The sequence below is a fragment of the Mauremys mutica genome, chromosome 6, assembly GCF_020497125.1.
Source record: "Mauremys mutica isolate MM-2020 ecotype Southern chromosome 6, ASM2049712v1, whole genome shotgun sequence".
In the NCBI taxonomy this organism is placed as follows: Eukaryota; Metazoa; Chordata; order Testudines; family Geoemydidae; genus Mauremys; species Mauremys mutica.
In genome coordinates this window covers 33,687,935-33,710,743 of record NC_059077.1, presented here as the reverse complement: position 1 = coordinate 33,710,743, position 22,809 = coordinate 33,687,935, and the positions used below count along the sequence as shown (strand labels likewise).

The following is a 22,809-nucleotide window of genomic DNA, read 5'->3' as shown; positions in this document are numbered from 1 at the left end:
CTGTATAAAATCGGTTTCTAAAAATCAACGTCTATAAAATCAACCGAATTTCATAGTCTAGACATACCCTTAGTGTAGAGTTTATACCTGCAAAAAAGTGATCAGAGCATGCCTTCCGGTTTGGACCCCGCAGGCGCGATAGGTGGGAAATAGCTCGTTTGAGGGTCCCACCAGTGTTTAGCTAGGAGCATGGGGGTCAGGACTAAGCGGCTGTGCACATGGTCAGTGACAGATTTTTAGCTGCCTAAGGGATTTTATCAGTGGGAATTTAGGCACCTAGGGATTTTATGCACCTGTAGGGTTGAGCAGCAGCTGAGCAGGGGTTCTGTGAATGCCAGTGGTGCCTAAATGTTGGACTTAAGTGCCTAAAGCAGCAGCCTAAGTCCATTTGTGAATCTAGCCCTTAGGAGCATAAGTCCCATTGACTTTCACTAACACATAGGCTTCTAAGTGCCTAAGGCCTTGTGAACAATACAGGGTTAGATCAACCGAAGATGCCTTGTGTCGACCTATCTGTGAAAGTGTTTTCACTTAAATTTGGCTCCCACTGATATAAGTGCCTCTTTGTGTCAATTTAGTAACACCGCCTCCCCAAATAGCGTAGAGTCACAGTCAAGGTAATTAGGTTGACACAGTGTCAGTGTAGACACTGTGTTGCTTACATCAACTGTTACTGGTTTTCAGGAGCCATCCCACAATTCCCCACACTGACAATACAATCGATACAAGTGCTCCTGTTGAGGACATGCACCACTGACACAAGAAGACAAGTGTGGACATACACAAGTGATTTAGTGACTGCAGTAGTTGTATGCTGATGTAAGTTAGGGCGACATAATTTTGTAGTGTAGACATGGCCAAAATAACGTTTTGAAAATGGAGACTCACGTTTCTAAGGCACTTTTGAAAATATCACTCCTAGCATAGACAAAAACAGTGGTATTTAAAATCTTGTCAGCTGATTGTGGTCAACTTAGGGACTGTCCTGAGTTCTAAGTGGTGTTTAAAAATGTGTTACTTAATATATTAGAGAGATCTCGTGTCTCTATTTTCCTGGGACCGACATGACTACAACTCTACTGCATACTTATTTAACACCTGTCAAATAACATGTTTGCTAGTCTAGACAAGGCCATTGATCTTTTCTTCTTTCATATGTGCATGTTCAGCCTGAGCTCACATTCCTTCCTCATGTATTCCTTTCTATAATCATTGCTTCAGGTCTTAGAGTTTCAGCAAAATCTGCAGAGCTTCTTCCCATTTAATATTCCTCTGTTAAATATTAATATCAAGCTTAGAGCTTCAATTGTGGTCTGTTTGGTTCCCCTCCTGGTCTTAGCACCACTGCACCTTTTTACCCCATAGTCTTTGTTGTAGAATAATAAGGAGGTAACATATAATAATAGGTTCGACTCCTACCAGTATTTACAACTGGGAGAATTAGAAATCTGTGTGCCTTCCACCTGTGTTGCATTGAAATAAAGGATAGAGAGAATATAACCTTAAACAGAAAGAAGATTTATTAAGGGATAGTTACAGCTGGGGAGGTGGGAAAGGATCCACTAAGGGGATCACTACAAATACCAAGAATAGATTCCAGCAAGGGGCCTAGAGGCTAGACCAGTGGTCCCCAACCTTTTCATCTGGCGGGTGCCAGACGAAGGACCACTGCGGCGGTATAGCACCCGCCGAAATGCTGCCAAATTTCGGCGTCGACGCCTCTCGATGACGCCACTTGCCGTCGACAAGTGACGTCATCGAGAGGCATCCCCGCAGAAATTTGGCGGCGACGCCTCTCGATGACATCACTTGTTGGTGACAAGCGTCGTCATTGAGAGGCGTCCCTGCCGAAATGCCGCTGAAATTCGGTGGCATTTCGGTGGGTGCTCTCCTGGGGGCCAGGACGTGGGTGCATTAAGATGCCCCCACGGGCGCCATGGCACCCGCGGGCACCGCGTTGGGGACCACTGGCCTAGACCCTTAAACCATCCCTTGGTTAAACTACTAAGTGCCTGAAAAACAATTATTGTCTCTCTTTCACTGCAGATGGAGGTCACCGGCAACTGATGGACCATCTCAGAGTCTCAGGAACATTGAAGGATCTGGCTCTCTGCCACTGAAGCAGGAGATCAACAGATCTAGGCTGATAGTAAAGTCTTCACTGGATCCTTTGATGGAATACAGGAATCAGATATCAGGTAAGTATCAATGTCCTTGGCAGGTATTAGTGGACAAAGTCTTGATACGATGCCCGTGCAAAGAAACTGGACGTGGCTGCCTCAATGGTGGACAGCCCCTGTGTCATCGCTGACATTTCCTTATATGCTCTCTGTGGTGTGAATTCCTGAGGCACACTCTGGCAGACTCTGCCCCCCAACCGGTTCCAGCCAGCTCTCAGTCTCTCAAGTTTTGGCGGGAAACAGAGTTTTGGTGGGAAAATGCCATGAAGAAAGGATACCAAGATGGAGTTCAGATCTCTCCTACCACATGCACCATCTTGAATTTTTAGACTCCATTTTGAATTGCAGCAACATTTATTATAATACATAACAAGAGTATGTATTATAACCATATACCAGTAACACCTTACATAGCCTCTCCTTGACCGATGTGACCACCTTTTAATAAACTTCTGACATTATTGTTACATTAATACCATTGGACATTGACCTCATAATGTGGTTATGCAGGTTGACACATTACAAAAAGCATCACTGTAGCATCTTTAGTTTTTTTTCTTACACATATACACAGATATAATCAATAGATATACGATTATAACCAGCTCTATGAGCAGTATTACTACAATTGGATGTAGCATGATTTCCCAAGCCTTCCGATATTCACCCGATGTTTGGTTGGGATGCGAATTGACCCGATATTTTGCCCTCCGGTGCACAGGCAGAGAGGGCTTGTGCCCCCCCCCCCCCACAACTCTGTCCCTCCCCCCATTGGATCCCTCTCCAAATCCCTGCCCTGGCCCGCCCCCAGCCCCGCTCCCTCACTGCCCTAATGGATCCCTCCGCAAATCTCCGCCCTGGCCCTGCCTCTTTCCCAAGCACGCCGCATTTGTCCTCCTCACCCATCCCTCCCAGGCTTGCGCTAATCAGCTGTATGGTGGCGCAAGCGCTGGAGGGAGGGGGGAGAAGCAGGGTGCGGCAGCCAGCTCAGGGGAGGTGGAGGCAGAGTGAAGGCAAGCTGGTGCAGGGGGGCAGGGTGTGGAGCTGCCGGTGGATGCTCAGCCCCCACCAATTTTTCCTATGCTCCGGCGGCTCTTGTTTTTTTTTTTTTTTGGCTTTTGTTTTTGTTTTTTTCCTCCGCCACCGGCTCTTGAGGGTTTATTTTGTTGTTGTTGCTCCGCTGGCAGCCCCTCGCCTCCCAATATTTCACGTCTCTCATCTGGTCACCCTAGCTCCTTGAGTCTGGAGCTGCTTTAGGTGATAAACCATATCCTTATGGTGCATTAGTGCTTAGAGGTTTGCTTGAGGGTTTGCTCCTATATGAATAGATGGAAGATGGTCATAGAGTAAGATGCTATTATGCTCTGCACTTTTGCATCAGACAGAGTAATATTTATATTGCACCTATTACAGAAAACACTGCACATAAACATATATTATCTCCTGAATCGTGGTCAATGTGATTAAAAACCTTTAATTAACAAATTTTTACATAAAGTTTTTATACACAGACAGTGACTATCAATAACCACTATAGCTGAATTTTGAAAATACATAGGATGGTGAAGCTGGTGATTACATTTTTCTTCATTGGAATCTAAACATATATGAGTCTCCTCCCATACTCCAGTGGTACAGGTAAAACCCAATTTGTCTAGCTCCACACAAGCTTGTAAATTTAAAGAATAATATTTACTCTCCTCTTACATGCACCCATTTGGTATTTTCCATAGGCATCATTAGGGAATTATTTACTATATGGCATCCCTTAAAGTAAGTATGTATGCCACGATAGTCTCATTAGCATGGTCATAGGTGAAATTCACCATTTTCCACCATTGCTGCTTTTCTTTTTCAAATTTGGTGGCATTAGACCAGATAATGTTTTTAATTTCCTGTGGCACTATACCGTTATGACCATCCCTGAGTATAGCCTTTGCAATGTCGAGAAGCAACTGCTGCACTTGCATACATGCAAATGCCTCTGTTAGATGAGACTGCAGTATCTCTAGTGCTCCTATAATCTTAAGGTGATCTTTTTCTTGCACTTCTAACCATGTTGGTAATGTGTTAGCAATATTAAAACCTAACTCACCAAAGTCATTCAATGCTGCTGAGAGGGAGGTGGCTAGTGAGGAGATGTTGTGTCCCAGTTCACCGATGCGTGATGCCAGGAACTGCTGATCTACCATATTCAGCACTCCTAGTCCAGTTCCCACCCCTCCGAGGATCTTAGCAGCTAGATCTCTTTTAACTCTGTGGAGAGATGGCTGTGGCAAGACATTACCTTTTACCCACACCATCCATCCCATTAACAAAGGTGTTACATACCGGGCACATTCTTTATGCATAGGGATTAGAGAAGCTTGAACCTTTAAAACCAATTTTTTCAATACAAAGTGAGGGTTTATAATTAAACTGCATGATACATCCCTTTTTACTATGAGTGGTCCATGAAACTAATGTATGGCACAGGGGCTACAAAAACTTTAAATGTCCTTTTTAATCCAAAAGGACCTTTCAATTCCCAGTTCTCAATATAATTTACAGAGACATTCAGTTTTAACCAAATGTAACATATTGCTCCAAAACCCCTGGGGTGTTCTTCCATTCTGCAAAATTTTGATTTTACAATCTCCTTGGGAGCCTTATTACAATGAGCAATACATTTTTGACATTTTAGTTCAATATAGTATATTTGACGTCCAGGGATAAGGACCTTTACATTTATTGAAGATACATTAGTGGAGGTAATACCCATCATGATAGATACATTAAATGGACTTGGAGTTACTCTATTATTGTATTTGACCATGGCATAAATACATTTTGAACCATCCCAATCTTCAAGTATCAGAGGGGTAGCCGTGTTAGTCTGGTTCTGTAGAAGCAGCAAAGAATCCTGTGGCACCTTATAGACTAACAGACGTTTTGCAGCATGAGCTTTCGTGGGTGAATACCCACTTCTTCGGATGCAAGTGGTGGAAATTTCCTGGGGCAGGTATATATAAGCAAGCAAGAAGCAAGCTAGAGATAACGAGGTTAGATCAATCAGGGTGGATGAGGCCCTGTTCTAGCAGTTGAGGTGTGAAAACCAAGGGAGGAGAAACTGGTTCTGTAATTGGCAAGCCATTCACAGTCTTTGTTTAATCCTGAGTTGATGGTGTTACATTTGCAGATGAACTGGAGCTCAGCAGTTTCTCTTTGAAGTCTGGTCCTAAAGTTTTTTTGCTGTAGGATGGCCACCTTAAGATCTGCTATTGTGTGGCCAGGGAGGTTGAAGTGTTCTCCTACAGGTTTTTGTATATTGCCATTCCTAATGTCTGATTTGTGTCCATTTATCCTTTTCCTTAGAGACTGTCCAGTTTGGCCGATGTACATAGCAGAGGGGCATTGCTGGCATATGATGGCATATATTACATTGGTGGAAGTGCAGGTGAATGAACCGGTGATGGTGTGGCTGATCTGGTTTGGTCCTGTGATGGTGTTGCTGGTGTAGATATGTGGGCAGAGTTGGCATCGAGGTTTGTTGCATGGATTGGTTCCTGAGCTAGAGTTACTATGGTGTGGTATGCAGTTGCTGGTGAGAATATGCTTCAGGTTGGCAGGTTGTCTGTGGGCGAGAACTGGTCTGCCACCCAAGGCCTGTGAAAGTGTGGGATCATTGTCCAGGATGGGTTGTAGATCCCTGATGATGCGTTGTAGGGGTTTTAGCTGGGGACTGTATGTGATGGCCAGTGGAGTCCTGTTGGTTTCTTTCTTGGGTTTGTCTTCCAGTAGGAGGCTTCTGGGTACATGTCTGGCTCTGTTGATCTGTTTCCTTATTTCCTCGTGTGGGTACTGTAGTCTTGAGAATGCTTGGTGGAGATTTTCTAGGTGTTGGTCTCTGTCTGCGGGGTTAGAGCAGATACGGTTGTACCTCAGTGCTTGGCTGTAGACAATGGATCTTGTGGTGTGTCCGGGATGGAAGCTGGAGGCATGAAGGTAGGCATAGCGGTCGGTAGGTTTTCGGTATAGGGTGGTGTTGATGTGCCCATCACTTATTTGCACCGTGGTGTCTAGGAAGTGGACCTCCTGTGTAGATTGGTCCAGGCTGAGGTTGATGGAGGGGTGGAAGCTGTTGAAATCGTGGTGGAATTTTTCCAGAGTCTCCTTCCCATGGGTCCAGATGATGAAGATGTCATCGATGTAGCGTAGGTAGAGAAGGGGCGTGAGTGGACGGGAGCTGAGGAAGCGTTGTTCCAGGTCGGCCATAAAAATATTGGCATATTGTGGGGCCATACGGGTGCCCATAGCGGTGCCACTGATCTGGAGATATATATTGTCAGCAAATTTGAAATAGTTGTGTGTGAGGATAAAGCCACAGAGCTCAGCAACCAGGTGTGCTGTGGCATCATCAGGGATACTGTTCCTGACAGCTTGTATTCCATCAGTATGTGGGATGTTTGTGTAGAGAGCCTCTACATCCATGGTGGCCAGGATGGTGTTTTCTGGAAGGTCACCAATGCATTGTAGTTTCCTCAGGAAATCAGTGGTGTCGCGGAGATAGCTGGGAGTGCTGGTAGCATAGGGTCTGAGTAGAGAGTCCACATATCCAGACAGTCCTTCAGTGAGAGTGCCAATGCCCGAGATGATGGGGCGTCCAGGATTTCCGGGTTTGTGGATCTTGGGTAGTAGATAGAATAACCCTGGTCGGGGCTCTAAGGGTATGTTGATTAGTTCTGGTGTTAGTGTAGGGAGTGTCCTGAGTTGATGGTGCAGTTTCTTAGTGTATTCCTCAGTGGGATCTGAGGGAAGTAGCCTGTAAAATTTAGTATTGGAGAGTTGTCTGGCGGCCTCCTTTTGGTAGTCAGACCTGTTCATGATGACAACAGCACCTCCTTTTGATCATATCTACACCAGCAACACCATCACAGGACCAAACCAGATCAGCCACAACATCACCGGTTCATTCACCTGCACTTCCACCAATGTAATATATGCCATCATATGCCAGCAATGCCCCTCTGCTATGTACATCGGCCAAACTGGACAGTCTCTAAGGAAAAGGATAAATGGACACAAATCAGACATTAGGAATGGCAATATACAAAAACCTGTAGGAGAACACTTCAACCTCCCTGGCCACACAATAGCAGATCTTAAGGTGGCCATCCTACAGCAAAAAAACTTTAGGACCAGACTTCAAAGAGAAACTGCTGAGCTCCAGTTCATCTGCAAATGTAACACCATCAACTCAGGATTAAACAAAGACTGTGAATGGCTTGCCAATTACAGAACCAGTTTCTCCTCCCTTGGTTTTCACACCTCAACTGCTAGAACAGGGCCTCATCCACCCTGATTGATCTAACCTCGTTATCTCTAGCTTGCTTCTTGCTTGCTTATATATACCTGCCCCAGGAAATTTCCACCACTTGCATCCGAAGAAGTGGGTATTCACCCACGAAAGCTCATGCTGCAAAACGTCTGTTAGTCTATAAGGTGCCACAGGATTCTTTGCTGCTTCATCCCAATCTTGTATACTACTGGAACAACCCTTAAAGCTTTGATCATCCAGCATCCACTTACGTTGCCCTGTGACCTTTTTAATAAATCTTATCTGCGTCTGAGGATTGATAATAGGGTCGTGCTTCATCTGGGCATCATGGATAGTGAAAGCTATGATAGATTTATTCCCTTCAATTTCCTCAAAGGATAGATAACAATATCCACTCAAAGTATATGCATAAACATTCACTAGAACTGACAATACATCCTCAGGCGTGACCCAATAATCAGGCTCTGGTGGTAATTTAGATGGAACAAAACTACTGTCTTCCCATTTTTTACAACCTACTCTGAAACATCCTCCTCCAACTCCATATGAACTTGGTTTCCAAGGCCTTTTACTTTGATCTTTTATCCATTTGGGAGGAATTTGTCTAGTTGTGGTTGTCTACACATCAGGCATTTGGAACTTTTCTACTCCTATATTTTCATCAGAATACCATTGTTTTGTTGAGACTTGTAGGCTGGGTATTGACGGAGTTGTTATTCCTTTTTCTGACGCCCTGTCTTTTTCCACATTGTCCTCTAGTTCCTCAGTCTCATGCTCATTAGAATCAGGATCAACTTCTGGGAATACGGGTACTTCCCACTTATGTGCCAACTCGTGGTTCACTAGACAATACCAATGTTCATTTTCGTTAACCAGTAACATACAAGATACCTATCCAATAAACCTATGTACAAAATCATGACCAAAAAAGGTCATGCTTTCCTTCCCTATAGACAAACAATTAAAACCTTATGGTGGCTTAGCATCATCTTTTGATTGTTTTTTTACTGCAATTTCCCTGCTTCCATTCCATGACTTTAATTGCGAAGAATGAAACCATTTGGGAACCCTCTTTTTTCCTGTGGAAATTTCAAATAAGTACACAGTGGGACTAGCCTTTTTCAGTATGACAGCCGGACCTGCCCATCTAGGTGAGAGCGGATAGTGTTTCTCCGAAAAATATCAGAAGAGGACTTTATCCCCTATATCCCATTCCACAAAAGATAAATTGTTCTTCAAACATTGGTCCATTTTCTTGGTAATGCCCTTTAAATTAACAGCAACCAGCTTCTGCACTAAGCTGATGGTATTCAGCAGTTCTTTGATATAGCAGTCCAATTTAAACTGTGGCACATAGTTATCTGGAGGCGTTCCTCCTTCTAACCACCAGTATTCTGGAGTTCTCATCATTCGTCCAGTAAGGTCTTTGTAGCGGGGTGGTTACCCGCTTCTGCCCTGAGGGGTTTAAAAAGTGGCCCTGGAGAGGGCTGCAGCTCTAGAAGCCTGGGCTGATTGGGGAAAGTAGGCTCAGCTGGAGCCAGGCCCCAATCAGGCCCAGCTGGCCCCTATAACAGTGAGCCAGGAGCCCAGTCAGTCTCTCTCTGTTTGTAGAGGGAGATGAGCCTCACTGCAGGGAGATAGAGACAGGGCAACTGAGTGAAGCAGGGCTGGGGAAAGGCAGAGGAGCTAGGGAGCTCCAGCCTGGAAAGCCCCAAGCTGCAGCCTAGCATAAGGCAACAGGTACTGGGGGTTGCAGAGGGCAGCCCAGGGGTAGGCAAAGGCAGCAGGTCCAAACCCAACCTTGCCAGTGATGAGTAGGCTGATACTGCAGTCTGCCCCAGGGTATGGGGGCTAGACAATGACTGGCAGTAGCCTGATACTGAGGCAAGGTGGGGTTGGGTTGGGGGTTCCCCTGGGGGGAGAGACCCAGAACTGTGGGGGTACTGCCAGGGGGCAACACCCCAGTTAAAGAGGCACCAGGGTCCAAGGAGGGACACGGGGGCCAGAGGACAGGCAAGTTTGGGAAACACTGCTGTAGACTTTGCTGTCAGCCTAGATCTGTTGATCTCCTGCTTTGGTTGTAGAGAGCTAGATCCTCTGATGTTCCTGAGATTCTGAGACGGACATTATACTACACATTAGCATTCCGGTCTTTTGGTGCTATACCAGCTAACCAATACAACAACCTTTTCCTTGCTATATAGGTCTCTGGATGCTCTGTAGCTTCCTGTTTTTCTGAATACACTTTCCCAATAAGGTTATTATATGGAAAAACATTTAATGCACACCCATATATATAGCTACAATTTCAGTGATATGTCCCATAGACAATCCATCTGGTAAGGCATTGAAATCCTCTACACTCAGACATTCCCTATCATAAGGGAATCTTCCTTGCTAAGGTTAGGTAAGCAGCTTAAGCATGCTAACCAATTCAAAGCATTGTTCCATCAAGATGGCCCAGCTGCTTTCCTAAAGCTTTTGCTTGGTCTGCCGATAACATCTTTGTTTCATAGCGCATCTCAGTAGGCAGTTGAGCTCCATATGGCACGACTATAGTAGTGATCAGGGATTACTTTGTCCCATCACCCTTAGGCCTTCATCCAAATTAAATGGTACTGATGGAATAAGGCCTTTCTCTACAGTAGAGTAACATGGTGGATCGTCCCTATGTTCCTCAGACTCTACGTCTGAACCTTCCCTGGAAGTGAACTCAGCTAGTGGGTTAGTTTCCACTGTGCTAATTATACCCCTAGAGATCTTTAGCTGCTGCTTCAGCCTCTGAATCTTGTTCAAGCAGGCTGAATGATTTATTACTTCTGACCCGTGAGCCTGCTTGGCCTCCCTCAGGAGGTGCCTGATAGTAGCTAGGGCCTCTTCTAATTTTGTGGACAGGATTTGATTTTCCCTTTCTGCCTTTGCCCTGGATGAATTGGCCTCCTGCAGCTGTTCTTCTAGCCATGATTTGCATAGTTTGTTTTGTCATTTGGGCAGGATCCATCTGATGTTGTGCCACTGCCTTCTCCAGTTCCAACCCATTTGTTTTCTCCTGATCTTTTGCCTGGTTGGCTAGAGCTTTTAGGTGACTCACCCTACCATCCAGTTCCCTGCACACCATGGCGAGCCCATAAATCAATGCTCGCTTCTGTAATTTTTTTCTTTGGGAACCAGCTTGCTTGCCAAATACTGTCCCCACAATATTTATAGTTTTTGTAGTGCCTCATCTCCCTGGAAAGCTCCTTCCTTCCAAGGGTTTTGAGATTTCCCAAAAACAGACACTGCATACTCCAAACTATTTTTATTAGACTGCCAGGACCATCTTTCTAGGCTGAAGACCTTCTCCATCTTACCACAGGTAAAATAGACAGTTATGTCAAAGCCGAATAGCCCACTGTCCTAGACTTGTATTGACTATTCACTTATGGTCAGTAACTCACAAGAACCCACAGCTGCCTCCTTCAGAACCCAGCAGTGCTCAGTCACGACCACGGACAACTGTCCTAGAGATGGACACTTAGGGCCTTACCTTCCACCTCTGCCTTAGATTAAATGGCTGGCCAGGTCCACTTAACCCAGGACTTGACAGTCTGCCTTGCTGCAGGCTGCTTGGGTCTGCTCCCTAGGCTACTGGCATAAGCAGAATCCTACACTGCAGTGAGCCTCGGCCTGTGGGCCTCTAGCTCATTCTTCACAAACTACAACCGAATGGGGAGACAAAATATGTCTGAACAGACAGTGACCTGGGGAACTTGTCCAACCAACTGGTTGACGCCCTCACCGACACTGTTCCAAACCCTTCCCTCCCCGAGTCTATGGACCCTTAGCCAGAATCTATTCAACCTAAGGACCCCAATCAGAGAGCTAAATCTCTAAGGAGTCCTGTGTGGTCGCCAGTAAATGTTACCCCAAAATCTCTGTTGTAGAATAATAAGGAGGTGACATATAATAACAAGATCAACTCCTACCAGCATCTATCAACTGGGAGAGTTAGAAATCTGTGTGCCTCCCACCCGTGTTGCATTAAAATAAAGGATAGAGTGAATATAACCTTAAGAAGAAAGAAAGAAAGAAGATTTATTAAGGGATAGTTACAACTGGGGGCAGGGAGGAGGATCCACTAAGGGGATCATTACAAATACCCAAGAATAGATTCCAGTAAGGGGCCTAGAGCCCAGACCCTTAAACTGTCCCTTGGTTAAACTATTAAGTGCCCGAAAAACAATTACTGTCTCTCTTCTACTGCAGATGGAGGTCACTGGCAACTGATGGTCCGTCTCAGAATCTCAGGAACATCAGAGGATCTGGCTCTCTACAACCAAAGCAGGAGATCAACAGATCTAGGCTGATAGCAAAGTCTGCAGCAGTGTTTCCCAAACTCAGGATGCCGCTTGTGTAGGGAAAGTCCCTGGCAGGCCGGGCCGGTTTGTTTACCTGACGCGTCTGCAGGCTTGGCCGATCACTGCTCCAGGCCAATGGGAGCTGCTGGAAGTGGCAGCCAGCACATCCCTCGGCCGCCGCTTCCTGCAGCTCCCATTGGCCTGGAGCAGTGCACCACGGCCAGTGGGAGCTGCGATCGGCCAAACCTGCAGACGTGGCAGGTAAACAAACCGGCCCGGACCGCCAGGAGCCTTCCCTGCACAAGCGGCATCCCAAGTTTGGGAAACACTGGTCTACAGGAATCAGATAAATATCAAAGTCCTTGGCAGGTATTAGTGGCCGAAGTCTTGATCCGGTGCCCGCGCAAAGAAACTGTCTGCCTCGATGGTGGACAGCCCCTGCGTCATCACTGACAGTTCATTATATGCTCTCTGTGGTGTGAATTCCTGAGGCACAGTCTGGCAGACACTGCCCCAACTGGTTCCAGCCAGCTCTCAGTCCCTCAAGTTCTGGCGGGAAACAGAGTTTTGGCGGGAAAATGCCATGAAGAAAGGATACCAAGGTGGAGTTCAAACCTCTCCTACCACATGCGCCATCTTGAATTTTTAGACTCCATTTTGAATTGCAGCAACATTTATTATAATACATAACAAGAGTATAACCATACACCAATAACATCTTACATCCTGTACAGTTGAGTTGTAAACAGGCATCTGGAATAAAAGGGACCACAATGAGTCCTGATCTCATCTGTCATGATGGTTTATGGCCATACACATTTGAATGTGATCGGGCAAGTTGAAAGGGAATATATCTTTATTAACAATATTATTAACGATAACATGGTCTTGACAACTTGTTGCTCAGTTAGGGTACAGTGTGTATTTTCTCCCAACCTACCACCTAAAAGTTCTAGATCTGTTGTAACAGTGTGCAATGACCCTTAATACTACAGCTCACCAGAATACAAGCACTCTTTTAAAATAACTTGTTTCATAGCCTTCCATGAAGGATTGTCTGGAATAAAAACCAAAAGAAAAAACTAAATACAAAATAGTTTTGCAGCATTTCACTGCAATACCAGGTGAAAGCTGCCAGTTCCAACTGAGTTTTACTTTGGGTGTTTTGGGTTCATTCATACCTGAAACTCAAGGAATGCCATGTGACTATAAACTGAAGAAAATATTTGCACAAACCCTTGAGAACTAGAACCACTGAGTTCTATTGTGTGGTCTATAGCAAGCATTTGTGTATTTGCTGTTGCTGTGGCAGGTATCATCAGGTGGCACTGTTACACAAAGTCTTCCACATTCTTTTTCTTAGCGTGTGAGCAAATGTTCAGTCCTAAGAAGACATATGTTGTGTTGTTGTTGATTTACGTCATGCAACATTCTTGGAAGAGGCAATGGTCCATGAAGAAGAAGCTGTGTGAGTGACAGGAGAGTTTGCTCTCTGCCTCGGTCTTTGATTGGAGTCATTTCTTGAGGCAGAATTGCTCCCTGGGAAAAGTGTGTTCAACTGAGATTCCTGGAAGAAGGGATTACCCGGCTGTTTGAACTTATCTGTGCTAGGGCTGGTATATATGTGTGAATATGACAAGCTACACTTACTATATACCTAGAATATTTCACATCACTGATTTCTCCTCCACTAGGAAGATGATCTGTAGGGCTCTGGATATCTGCTACTGTTCAGCAGCAGGGCAACTCTGGTGTAAGAATGGGACACTGGAAGATGGATCAACTATGTAAAATAACTAGAAAACAGCCTACTGTAAGTTAGACTTGTCCCACATTGCCTTCACTTAACCATTGTCCTCTTTCAGACCACTATCTGCTTTTCCCTCCTTAACTGTATGTAATGCCCAGTTCCAGAAGACTTACAGGCATGGAGCATTCTGTTCACTCTAAAGTGGGAAGGGGAAAACCCAACTCTGGCCAGCCTTATTTACATAATTATAATATTGCTTACCCATAATTCCATTTATTGAGTTTTGCTGCTTTAGTTGGAATTTGTTTATGTTTTGATTGTATATGTAATAGATTATTATTATCATTACTGTATTCCTAAAGGGGCATAAGTAATGTGCAAGATAAGCCCTGGAATGTATGACCAGGTGTATATAGGTTGTGGATTTTGGTTTGGTAACCAAAACTCAAGCTCAACAAGGAAGGGGAAAGGACTTTGTGTTAGATACCAGGAACTGTATCCGAAGAAACAGAGGTCCTGTTTTGCTTTAGGTTCCTCACCTTACGATTCTGGGTCTTGTGTGGAATGAGGTATGGGTGCTGAACTGAGCTTTTAGAGAAGCCTGACTGGACTAGTAGTAGTGACCGTGCAGAACTGACTTAGCAGTGCCCTGGCTCACTAGGCCAGCAGAAGCAGAGCTGACATCACAGACCTGGACAAAGTAGCTGTATGTCAGAGCAACACCTGGCAGAGTAGTTCTTCATGGAGTGGAGCAGACTAGCAGAAAAGAGGCACCCCCTGACTACTACTGAGCCTTTCTGGTGAGTGTGGTTCAGTTCTGTGGGGTTTCTGGTGGGACTAAAGATTCTCAAAAAGTCGGATACTTATTGTTTGGAACTGTGGGAGTGAGCAAGCTCCTGATGTACTGGTTTGAGTGACTTGTTTTCCTATATGTAAATACAGAAAGTTGTCATATTTCTTTTGATTGTTTCCCTTTTCCCCAAATACAAAGATACTGATTGTTCCATTTTCCAAAGGACTCTGTATGCTTGTGAATGGGAACGAACCATCTGCAATGGTGACCAGACAGGTTATAATTTAATTTCACATAACTAGTAGCAGGAAAGGGGATTGAGAAAAAGGACCCCTAGCCAGATTAAATCCAGACATCGTTGCTGCCATTGCACCCAATGGAAGGCATAGTTGTATTATGAACAAGCACTTCTTTTGCATGTTTGTGTTCTTCTAACTAGCACGATTCCAGGAATGGCCAATAATGATCCATCACAGAAAACAAACTCAGAACAAATTCTCCCTCTCTTCCAGGTGAAAGATCCCAATTAATTTGAAGCCCAATCCTGCAGCCCTAACACCGATGAGAAATATTAACTCACATAAGCAGTCCCATTGAAGTAACAGAAATAAGGATTAAATGCTTGAGAGTTATGGTAAGCTATTAATTTACTTGAATAAAAACCATTGAGATCTTTTATATTTTAAAAGTTTGCACTAAATAAATTTTTTTTAAAAATAAATGTAAGGAAACTAATATTTTCTGCAGATGAGAACAATAAAGGGCCCTTCCTGTCTTGTTCTATGTGCTACCTTTTGAGTTTGGAAGTTTGCTTATGTTCCAAAATTCTTGCTGTGCTCTGAGAATAGTAACACTCAACAGTTATTTCTAGTGTGGACTATAGTAGAGAATAATTCAAGGCACCCACAATCTATTTCATGATGCGAGCATTTCTCTTTCACTCATGCGGTTCCCAGGCTGTGGTGCCATTCTGTTCACCATTCTTAAACAAACACTACCCTGGAGATTTCCTAAATGGTTCTAAGTTGTGTCTGGGGAAACATTAGAAACACATACTGAAAGCATGAATATGCTGTCGATGAAACTACTTTGAATGTCCATTTTTGTGCACATATTGGCCTGGAAGATCATGTAAGGCAAGAGTGTTTAAGATAAACTTGTCAGTAATGATACTATAATAGCAAAGCTTGCTAAATATTTATTCCTGATAAGCTTTTCACAAGCCCTCCTTGGCTTGTGAGTTCATAAATTTTTAACGTAAGAATTGTTTGAGAAGGAATAATTAATTACCATGAATTTTGCAATCTGCTTAGTAGACCTGATTGAATGGAATATAATTTACTATTTCTTTTTAACAATTCATTTGTTATTGTAATGCTTATTTTATTTATTATAAGGAGCATATATAGGTCCCTTAGATTTCAGAGCCTAATGTAAAATGGTCACCATTTTGAGAACATATACCACAGAGTTATTCCTTATTCTAAATACAGGAAGAAAGTATGGAAATCCAGATGGGATCATGTGGCAGTCATTGGCAAATGCAGATTTGTTAATGGCAATTGCAGTCTTCAGCGCATTGTAAAGCAGTTATTATGGATGCCCAGGGACATTTGGATAATACTTTGCTGGAGAGTTTGAATTTTTCCTTCAGTTTTCAAGATTTGCAGGAAAAGCAGCTAAAATAATGAAGTGAGAAGTTTCCTTGGCAGGTGATGCTTCTTGATTTTATCTGATTCTTATTCTTCTCTGGGGAAAGCTTTGGGAAACTTATTGTGTGTGAATGTGTTATTTTCCCTTAACCTTAATCACCCATTTCTAGTTCAGGGGGAGGTCAGAGCTCACAATAAAATAGCCCTCTCCTTTCTCGATGCATTCCAACTATGGGTTAAATCTTGCCTCGTAGGTGGAAGAAAGCCTCTAAACCACTCTTCCCCTGAACGTTCACCTCAGGAAGGGCAGGATTCTCACCCTGAAGGGGGAGTAACTAAGGCAGCCACTGGCCCCCTGCCATGAAGTGTTGTGCTCTCTTGGTTAGCTCCCATGTAGCAAGGAGGAGATGAAGGTTTCTCCTTTTCAAAAGAATAATGAAGTGCACTGCAAAACATGTTCCCTCTTCTTTCTCACACACACATACACACACACACAAGCAGGGTGCCTGTAGGAGGCTGGCACCTTCTACCCCTCCTTACAATGCAGCCCCTGTGGATGAGGGCATGGCAGAATTTTGTTCTATACGCACAGATGATTTCAGGGAGTTCAAGCTTACTTTCTGAAATAGCAATGCAAAGGCATGTGAGCCTGAAAATGATTCTAGTGTGTTCTGAGTGACCCCTGGCTTTGAACCACAGAAACATTTACTCAAACAGAAAACAGACAATCCAGAGGAGTGCCCAGGCAGTAAAACATTTGTAGATGCATATGTTATCATTACACAGTGAGTGTGACTAAGGTAGACAGGAGCACTTACACCTGCCGGTAGCTTGATGAGCTGATGAGGTAATTAGCTCACCAGCTGGAGAAAGCAGGTAGTATAAATTGCAAATCTAGGGACCAGGAGAGGGTTCCTCATAACTGCTACTATAGAGTTGTATTGTACCTGGAGTTTAAGGTGACAAACCATAAACACAAGTGGTCAATGTACCTTAGTGGACCTGTGTGCTGCTTAATCACCAAGAGGGCTAACTAGTCAAGAGTTTCTAGGTACTGAATGGGGACTTCTCTGGGTTTCACTTGGCAACCGGGAAGGTTGAGAGGCAGCCTGTGTGAGGACAGACTGAACTGGAAAAACATGGAGGAGCTGATGTGGTGGCCAGGAGAACAACTGAAGGAGATCTAGAGGACACTGCAGGCCTTCTAACTGACCGAGCAGACAGAGCAACAATCCCTGCTGGGATGATAGGCGGAGCAACAGTGAGTGTTTCAGGAATTCATGATGGAACAGACCCAGGTACAGCAGTATATAATACAAAATGGGTCCTGCCATGGGGAATGGAAGTTGAGGCAGAGGAGGCTGTGATGCTGTAAAATGGACCCTGGGGATGATCCTGATGCATTCTTACTGACTTTGGAAAGAATTGCTACCAATGCGGGCTGGGATAAAGGGTTATGGGCTGTACAGTTAGTCCCTTATCTGGTGGGAGAAGCCCAAGTGGCTTACATGGCATTGTGTGAGGAACAGGCCAAGAACTTTGATATGTTACAGGCTGCTATATTGGACCATGTCTTTTGTCAGCCAAAAGATACTTGCAGAAATGTAGACAGCCACATGGTAAAGCATAGAGCGTTTGAGCAGAAGTTAACTGATTGGGCTAATCAACAACTGAGATGAAGGGGGCAAGATATTGAAGTACTGTGATCTTAAACAGTTTATGCAGAGCCTCCCAGATACCACTAAGGTCTGAGTGAGGAGACACCAACCAGAGACACTGAAAGCAGAAGTAAAATTGGCCAAAAAGTGTATAGAAGCTGATTTCTCCCCCCACCCCCCCAGTCCCAGAAAGTGGCTTGTCCTATGCTAGTAGGTGAAGAGGACGGGGAAAAAGGCAAGATTCCTTAAGCAGTAAGGCCTGTGAGTGTGAGATGTGAGGAGGGTGGAAGCGACTTCAGACCACCAGGATAAAACCATTTGCCCCACTCACAGGTAGCAGGTCACTTTAAGTGGGACTGCCCATATATGGAATGCAGACTGGAGAGATACTGCAGCTGGATAGTGGTCACTAGTGCAAAGCATGCTGGCTGGTTTCAGGAGTGGAATGCTCTAGGCAGAGAATGCATACATGAGGGGTAGGGGAGAACCTATCCAGTGGCACCAGTCCCATTGGAAGTACATGGGAGGTGTTGGTGGAAAAGGGCTGGGGCAATAAGAACCTTGCCCCATCCTGTGGTCATGGGGACTGATTGGAACCCATTCCTTTTAAGGAGAAGAATGGACCCTGAGGGAAGGAACCTCAATGGAGAGTCAGGAAAAGAGGCCTTGGGGTTAAGCATGGGATCCAGAGCCTATGGGAGGAGATGAGATCACCCTAAATGGAAGACAACAAGCTGAGAAAGTGAGGACCAGGTAGGAAAGGCCCAGGCAAAGGAGAAGTGGGAAAATGAAAACTCCAGACAAATACCAAGGATTTGAGGCCCAGATGGAGAATATTGGACCAGAAGAGAAGCTGGAAAAGGGGGCAAAGGAGCTGGGGTGACCCACACAAGGACAGCCTGAAGAAAGGATGGCAGGCCATGCCATGGCTCGGGGGCCTGGAGGAGGGAGTGACCTCCAAAGGCCTAGCTCCTAAATGAGATCAGAGACCCTTGGAGTGTGAGGGGTTAGTTGAGGAAGAAACCCCAGTGTGCTTTACACAATCAGAGTCTGTAGGTTGTCCCTGGTGTGATGACCTGTGGGACTAAACTGCATCGTGGGGTAAACCCCTGCCTAAAAACTCCTTGTTCTGTGGATGGCAGATGGGAAACCCACATAGGTGGCCCATGGAAAGGCAGACTGAGGGAACTTCAGGGGCAGTGAAGGGTTGTTGCCTCCACAAGGAAGGTAGAGCTTGCTCAGGGAGAAAACTGAGCTCTAGTGGAAAGGGGGCGGGCTAGCTGAGCAGGGAACATAAAGGAGACAGGTATGTGACAGGATGCTGTTAACGGATTTAAATAGAGTTCTGCCAGCTTGCACCCTGCTCACTTAACTGGGTGTTCTAAGGTAGAAGGGGGGCACTTACATCTGGTGATAGCCTGATGAGTTAATGTGGTAATTAGTTCACTCCCTGGACAACTCAGGAAGGAAAGCATGCAATACAAAAGCCTAAGCCAGGGAGCAGGAGAGGGTTCCTCATAACTGCTGTTATATGGCTGTATTGTACCTGCTGCTTAAGAAGGAGATGACCAATAAACACGTGGTGTAGGTACTTTAGTGGATCTGTAGGCTGCTTAATTCACCAAGAGGGTTTACCAGCCAAGAGCTGCCAGGAGCTGAAGAGGAAATCCATTCACCCTGTGGCAAAACTTCCGTTAACTTCCAGGAGATCAGGATTTGAACCTAAAAGCATTTTGCAAGGTTTTGCCCCCTACTAGTCCCATGAGAGATGTGTTACTTGCCATGATGATGCATGTGTATGTTTTGGAAGATGGAATGTAAACAGAAAACTGTTCAAGTAGAAATGCTGTAACCGTATAATATAAAAACAACTAACATTCACAATCTGATACAAGGAAATGACCAGAATCCTTCAATATCATAATAAGCACTTCATTATATACTAGACTCGCCTTTCATAATTGGTTTGCATTATATAAATATTTGTTTAAGAGAGTTGCACTGAAGATTGTTTCTGGTTGTTTCAGACATTTATGATGTTACATTAGCAACTGTATTTGCTATCCTCCCAATCTGATTGTTTTTATTTGCTGTTGTACATAATGCATGTACTAATTAATAGTATGTAAGTAAAATAGAGTGGGCAGAAAATGTTGTTTCAGTTACAAAAGTCTCATGTTAGGTAGAAAATTCTAACCTATGCTAATAAGGTATTGTAGCAAAGTAAGTGTAGAGAGAGAGGTGGCCCAGCAGTTAGGGTATTAGCCTGAGACTTGTGTCGTCCTGGGTTTTGTTCTCTGCTCTATCACAGACTTCCTGTGTGACTGGACAAGTCACTTCCATTTCCCATCTGTAAAACGAGGATAACGGCACTCCCCTATCTCACAGGGTGTTGTGAGAGTATATACATTGTGGGTTTCTCAGCTACTATGGTACTGGAGGGCACAAGTATCTATTCTATCCAGGTATATGCAGTGTTGTTGTAACTGTATTGGTCCCAGGATCTTAGAGAGACAAGGTGGGTGAGGTAATATTTTTTTATTGGACCAACTTCTGTTGGTGAGTGTCTCGTCTATCTTGTCCCTCTATTCTATATAGGCTCATTTAGCATACTCATCACTGTCGTGTCTGAGCATTTTTCAGTAGTGCATTAAGCAACATGGCTAACATCTATCACACATTCTTTTTTTTTCTCATTCCCCTCCTTCCCCAATGGGGAAGTGTGTGTAGTGGAGTCTCTTGTTTTGGTAGGGATCTTTGTTTTTTATTTTGGGGGAAGGTGGTTAATATGCATGTTGCGATGAATGCCTGTTAGAGAAGGCAAGGTCCAAGAAACATGCCTTACACTTGGAGCAGAAGGTGGTGAGCTTTGTGATGCTCTTTAGTTTTTGCGGGAATTCATTCTCTATCTCAGATCACCTCTGAGATAGTTCTGTCTCTCACACAGAAGAGCTTTGACGTTATGACAGAGAGTTGCTAGCCTCCATCTTCATCCTGCAACTTTAGGAGATCTCTTAGAGAGCCTGGGCCCAGGCTTTCTGAGTGCCTTGAACATAATTTGAAGATACCTTAGAGATCTCACCATACTTGAGACAGACAAGTGGAATTGGCCATTCATAACAGAGCAGAAAGTTCCTGGGGCCTCATTTTCCTCTGTGTTCCACCTGTAAAATGGCCTGTAGTCTCCCCTGGTATATTTTTATTACAAAGCTTTCTGGACTGGTTTGTCAGTAAAAAGTATAAGCAGTAGGGGTGGATAAAAGGGTTGAGAAATAAGGAATACAAGGGAACTTTCATCCAAAAATCTAATGAAACAGAACTCTTAAGGTTACAGCAAGTTCAAGTTTCTCTGCTTCCACCTTCTTGCAAGAATGGAAAGTGGCTGCAGCAATATATTGTGAGAGGGGGCTACTGTTACTTGCATTGCTAACACCAGACAGTTGTGGAAACCTCACAGGAAAGCATGCTGTGGCATTTCTAAACCAAGGAGCTGCAGAGACGATTGAATAAGGTCTGGTTATCCTGGATAAGTGTCTGAAACTCAGCACCTGAATCTTTAGAAGTGATCCTGCTGAGTTTTGCACTGCTTAGGTGTATTGTACATATACAGTTTGGACAGTGTAGTATGCTCCTGTGCAAACTATATATGAAAGCTTGGGGCAGGGACTATCTCTGTGTGGAAAGCATCTACCAGTATCTGGGCCATGCTGCAGTCTAATAACTAACTCTGTGAGTAGGATGGGAGTGAGCCAGGGATCCACAGCTACCTGGGTCCATTGGCCAACCTTCCACCATGTCTGCCAGCTGTGGGCACACCATTAAATGGAAGGAAGAGGATCTTTGGCCCAGTAGCAAGGCTCAAAAGTCAGGCAGTGGGGTCCTTGGCCAAGCAGAAGTTGTTAGGGAGCATGAGGGGTTTCCCCCCCCCCCCAGAAGGGAGTAGAGCAGGTGGAAGCTTTCATGGGGGTGGGGGGAAGCAGAAAGGCAGGATTCCACCATATAGTTTGGGCAACAGCCCTCACTGCCCCTGCACATAGGGGACACTGTAGCTTCCCTAGAACAGCTCCAGTACCACTACATGGCGAGGGGAAAGGGCTGGGGTGGGGGTAAAGTCCATCATAGAACACCCTCATCTCCCACCCACGCCACACATTGTCCCTTCATGTCTCCAAGCAGCATTGTGCCAAGAGAAATCAACAGGGACTGCAGAATTGTGTAGTGCATTGTAGATGTGGCAGTGAATTGAAAGAAATAGGATGCATCCTGTATGTGTTGAGCCTGGAACCTCTTCTCAGATATTGAATAAACAATGACAATGAGGTAAAGATTAAAAAAAAAACCCTGACAGGATATGGCCCACTTTTCTCATCACTGCTGTCTGGAAATTCAAAATGTGATGCCAATTGAACATGCACATGTGTTTCTAAGTTCATTCATGCCAAGTGGGGCTTCTAATCTTTTGAAACTTCAACTAGTCTGAACAAAAGGAATATGGTTTCCCTTTAAAGTTCACTGGCTCTTTGTATTTTCTTTGTCTTTTCATTGGTTGCTCCTATGCCTTAAAGTTCAAATAGCATTATTGCTCATTATAACATCCTGTCAGCTGTAATTTTTCTCCATAAAAATTTCAGTGAAAATGAACTTTTCATTTTAATCTAAATTTTTTGCAAAAAACTTCAGCTTTTCATCAGCCAAGAACCCAAAAGACCAAACATTTTTCAGTGCTAAAAAAACCTTAATTTTTTTTAAAAATCTTTTTGTGAAAACCCCACTTTTCAACAAACCGCTGTACAAAACTTTTTGTCAACTTTTTTTTTTTGAATGGTTCTGCTAATAACTATCCCTTCCCTTCCCCCAGAAAAACTGCTCAGGGCTGTGCATAAACACTTCAAAAATCAGAAAGTTCCAAACAAAATGAAAGAGCACTCACAAATATCAAATTGACGCAATGTATGATGAGTCTCTAGTGAATATCTAAACTTCCACTAAAAGGTGCCATTATGGCAGTTTAGTGCAACACTTTCTTTTTCTTTCCTAAACAAAACAAAACAAAAAATCTTTCATAGCCCTGTTTTTGGGATGGGGTTGTGATCTAAGGGCATGAATGTGGAAAGGAATATCC

General features: G+C 44.3%; 1 protein-coding gene across 6 annotated transcripts in view; it reads left to right on the top strand.

Annotated features, from left to right (window-relative positions):
- Positions 1-22,809, top strand: part of ANKRD55 (ankyrin repeat domain 55) — a 204,277-nt gene that overhangs the window by 65,448 nt on the left and 116,020 nt on the right. For 4 of the 6 annotated variants that reach the window (XM_045020679.1, XM_045020677.1, XM_045020678.1 and 1 more), the window contains exons 1-3: positions 13,879-14,384; positions 14,890-15,011; positions 15,871-16,089. Coding sequence is in view for 2 of the 6 variants with exons in the window: in XM_045020668.1 (XP_044876603.1) it covers positions 14,996-15,011 (16 nt within the window). In the remaining 4 variants the exon portion in view is untranslated. Of the gene's footprint in view, positions 1-2,046; positions 2,199-13,528; positions 13,648-13,874; positions 14,385-14,889; positions 15,012-15,870; positions 16,090-22,809 lie in introns of those variants that run through there. The other 2 variants (XM_045020668.1, XM_045020669.1) reach the window with 2 other exon arrangements.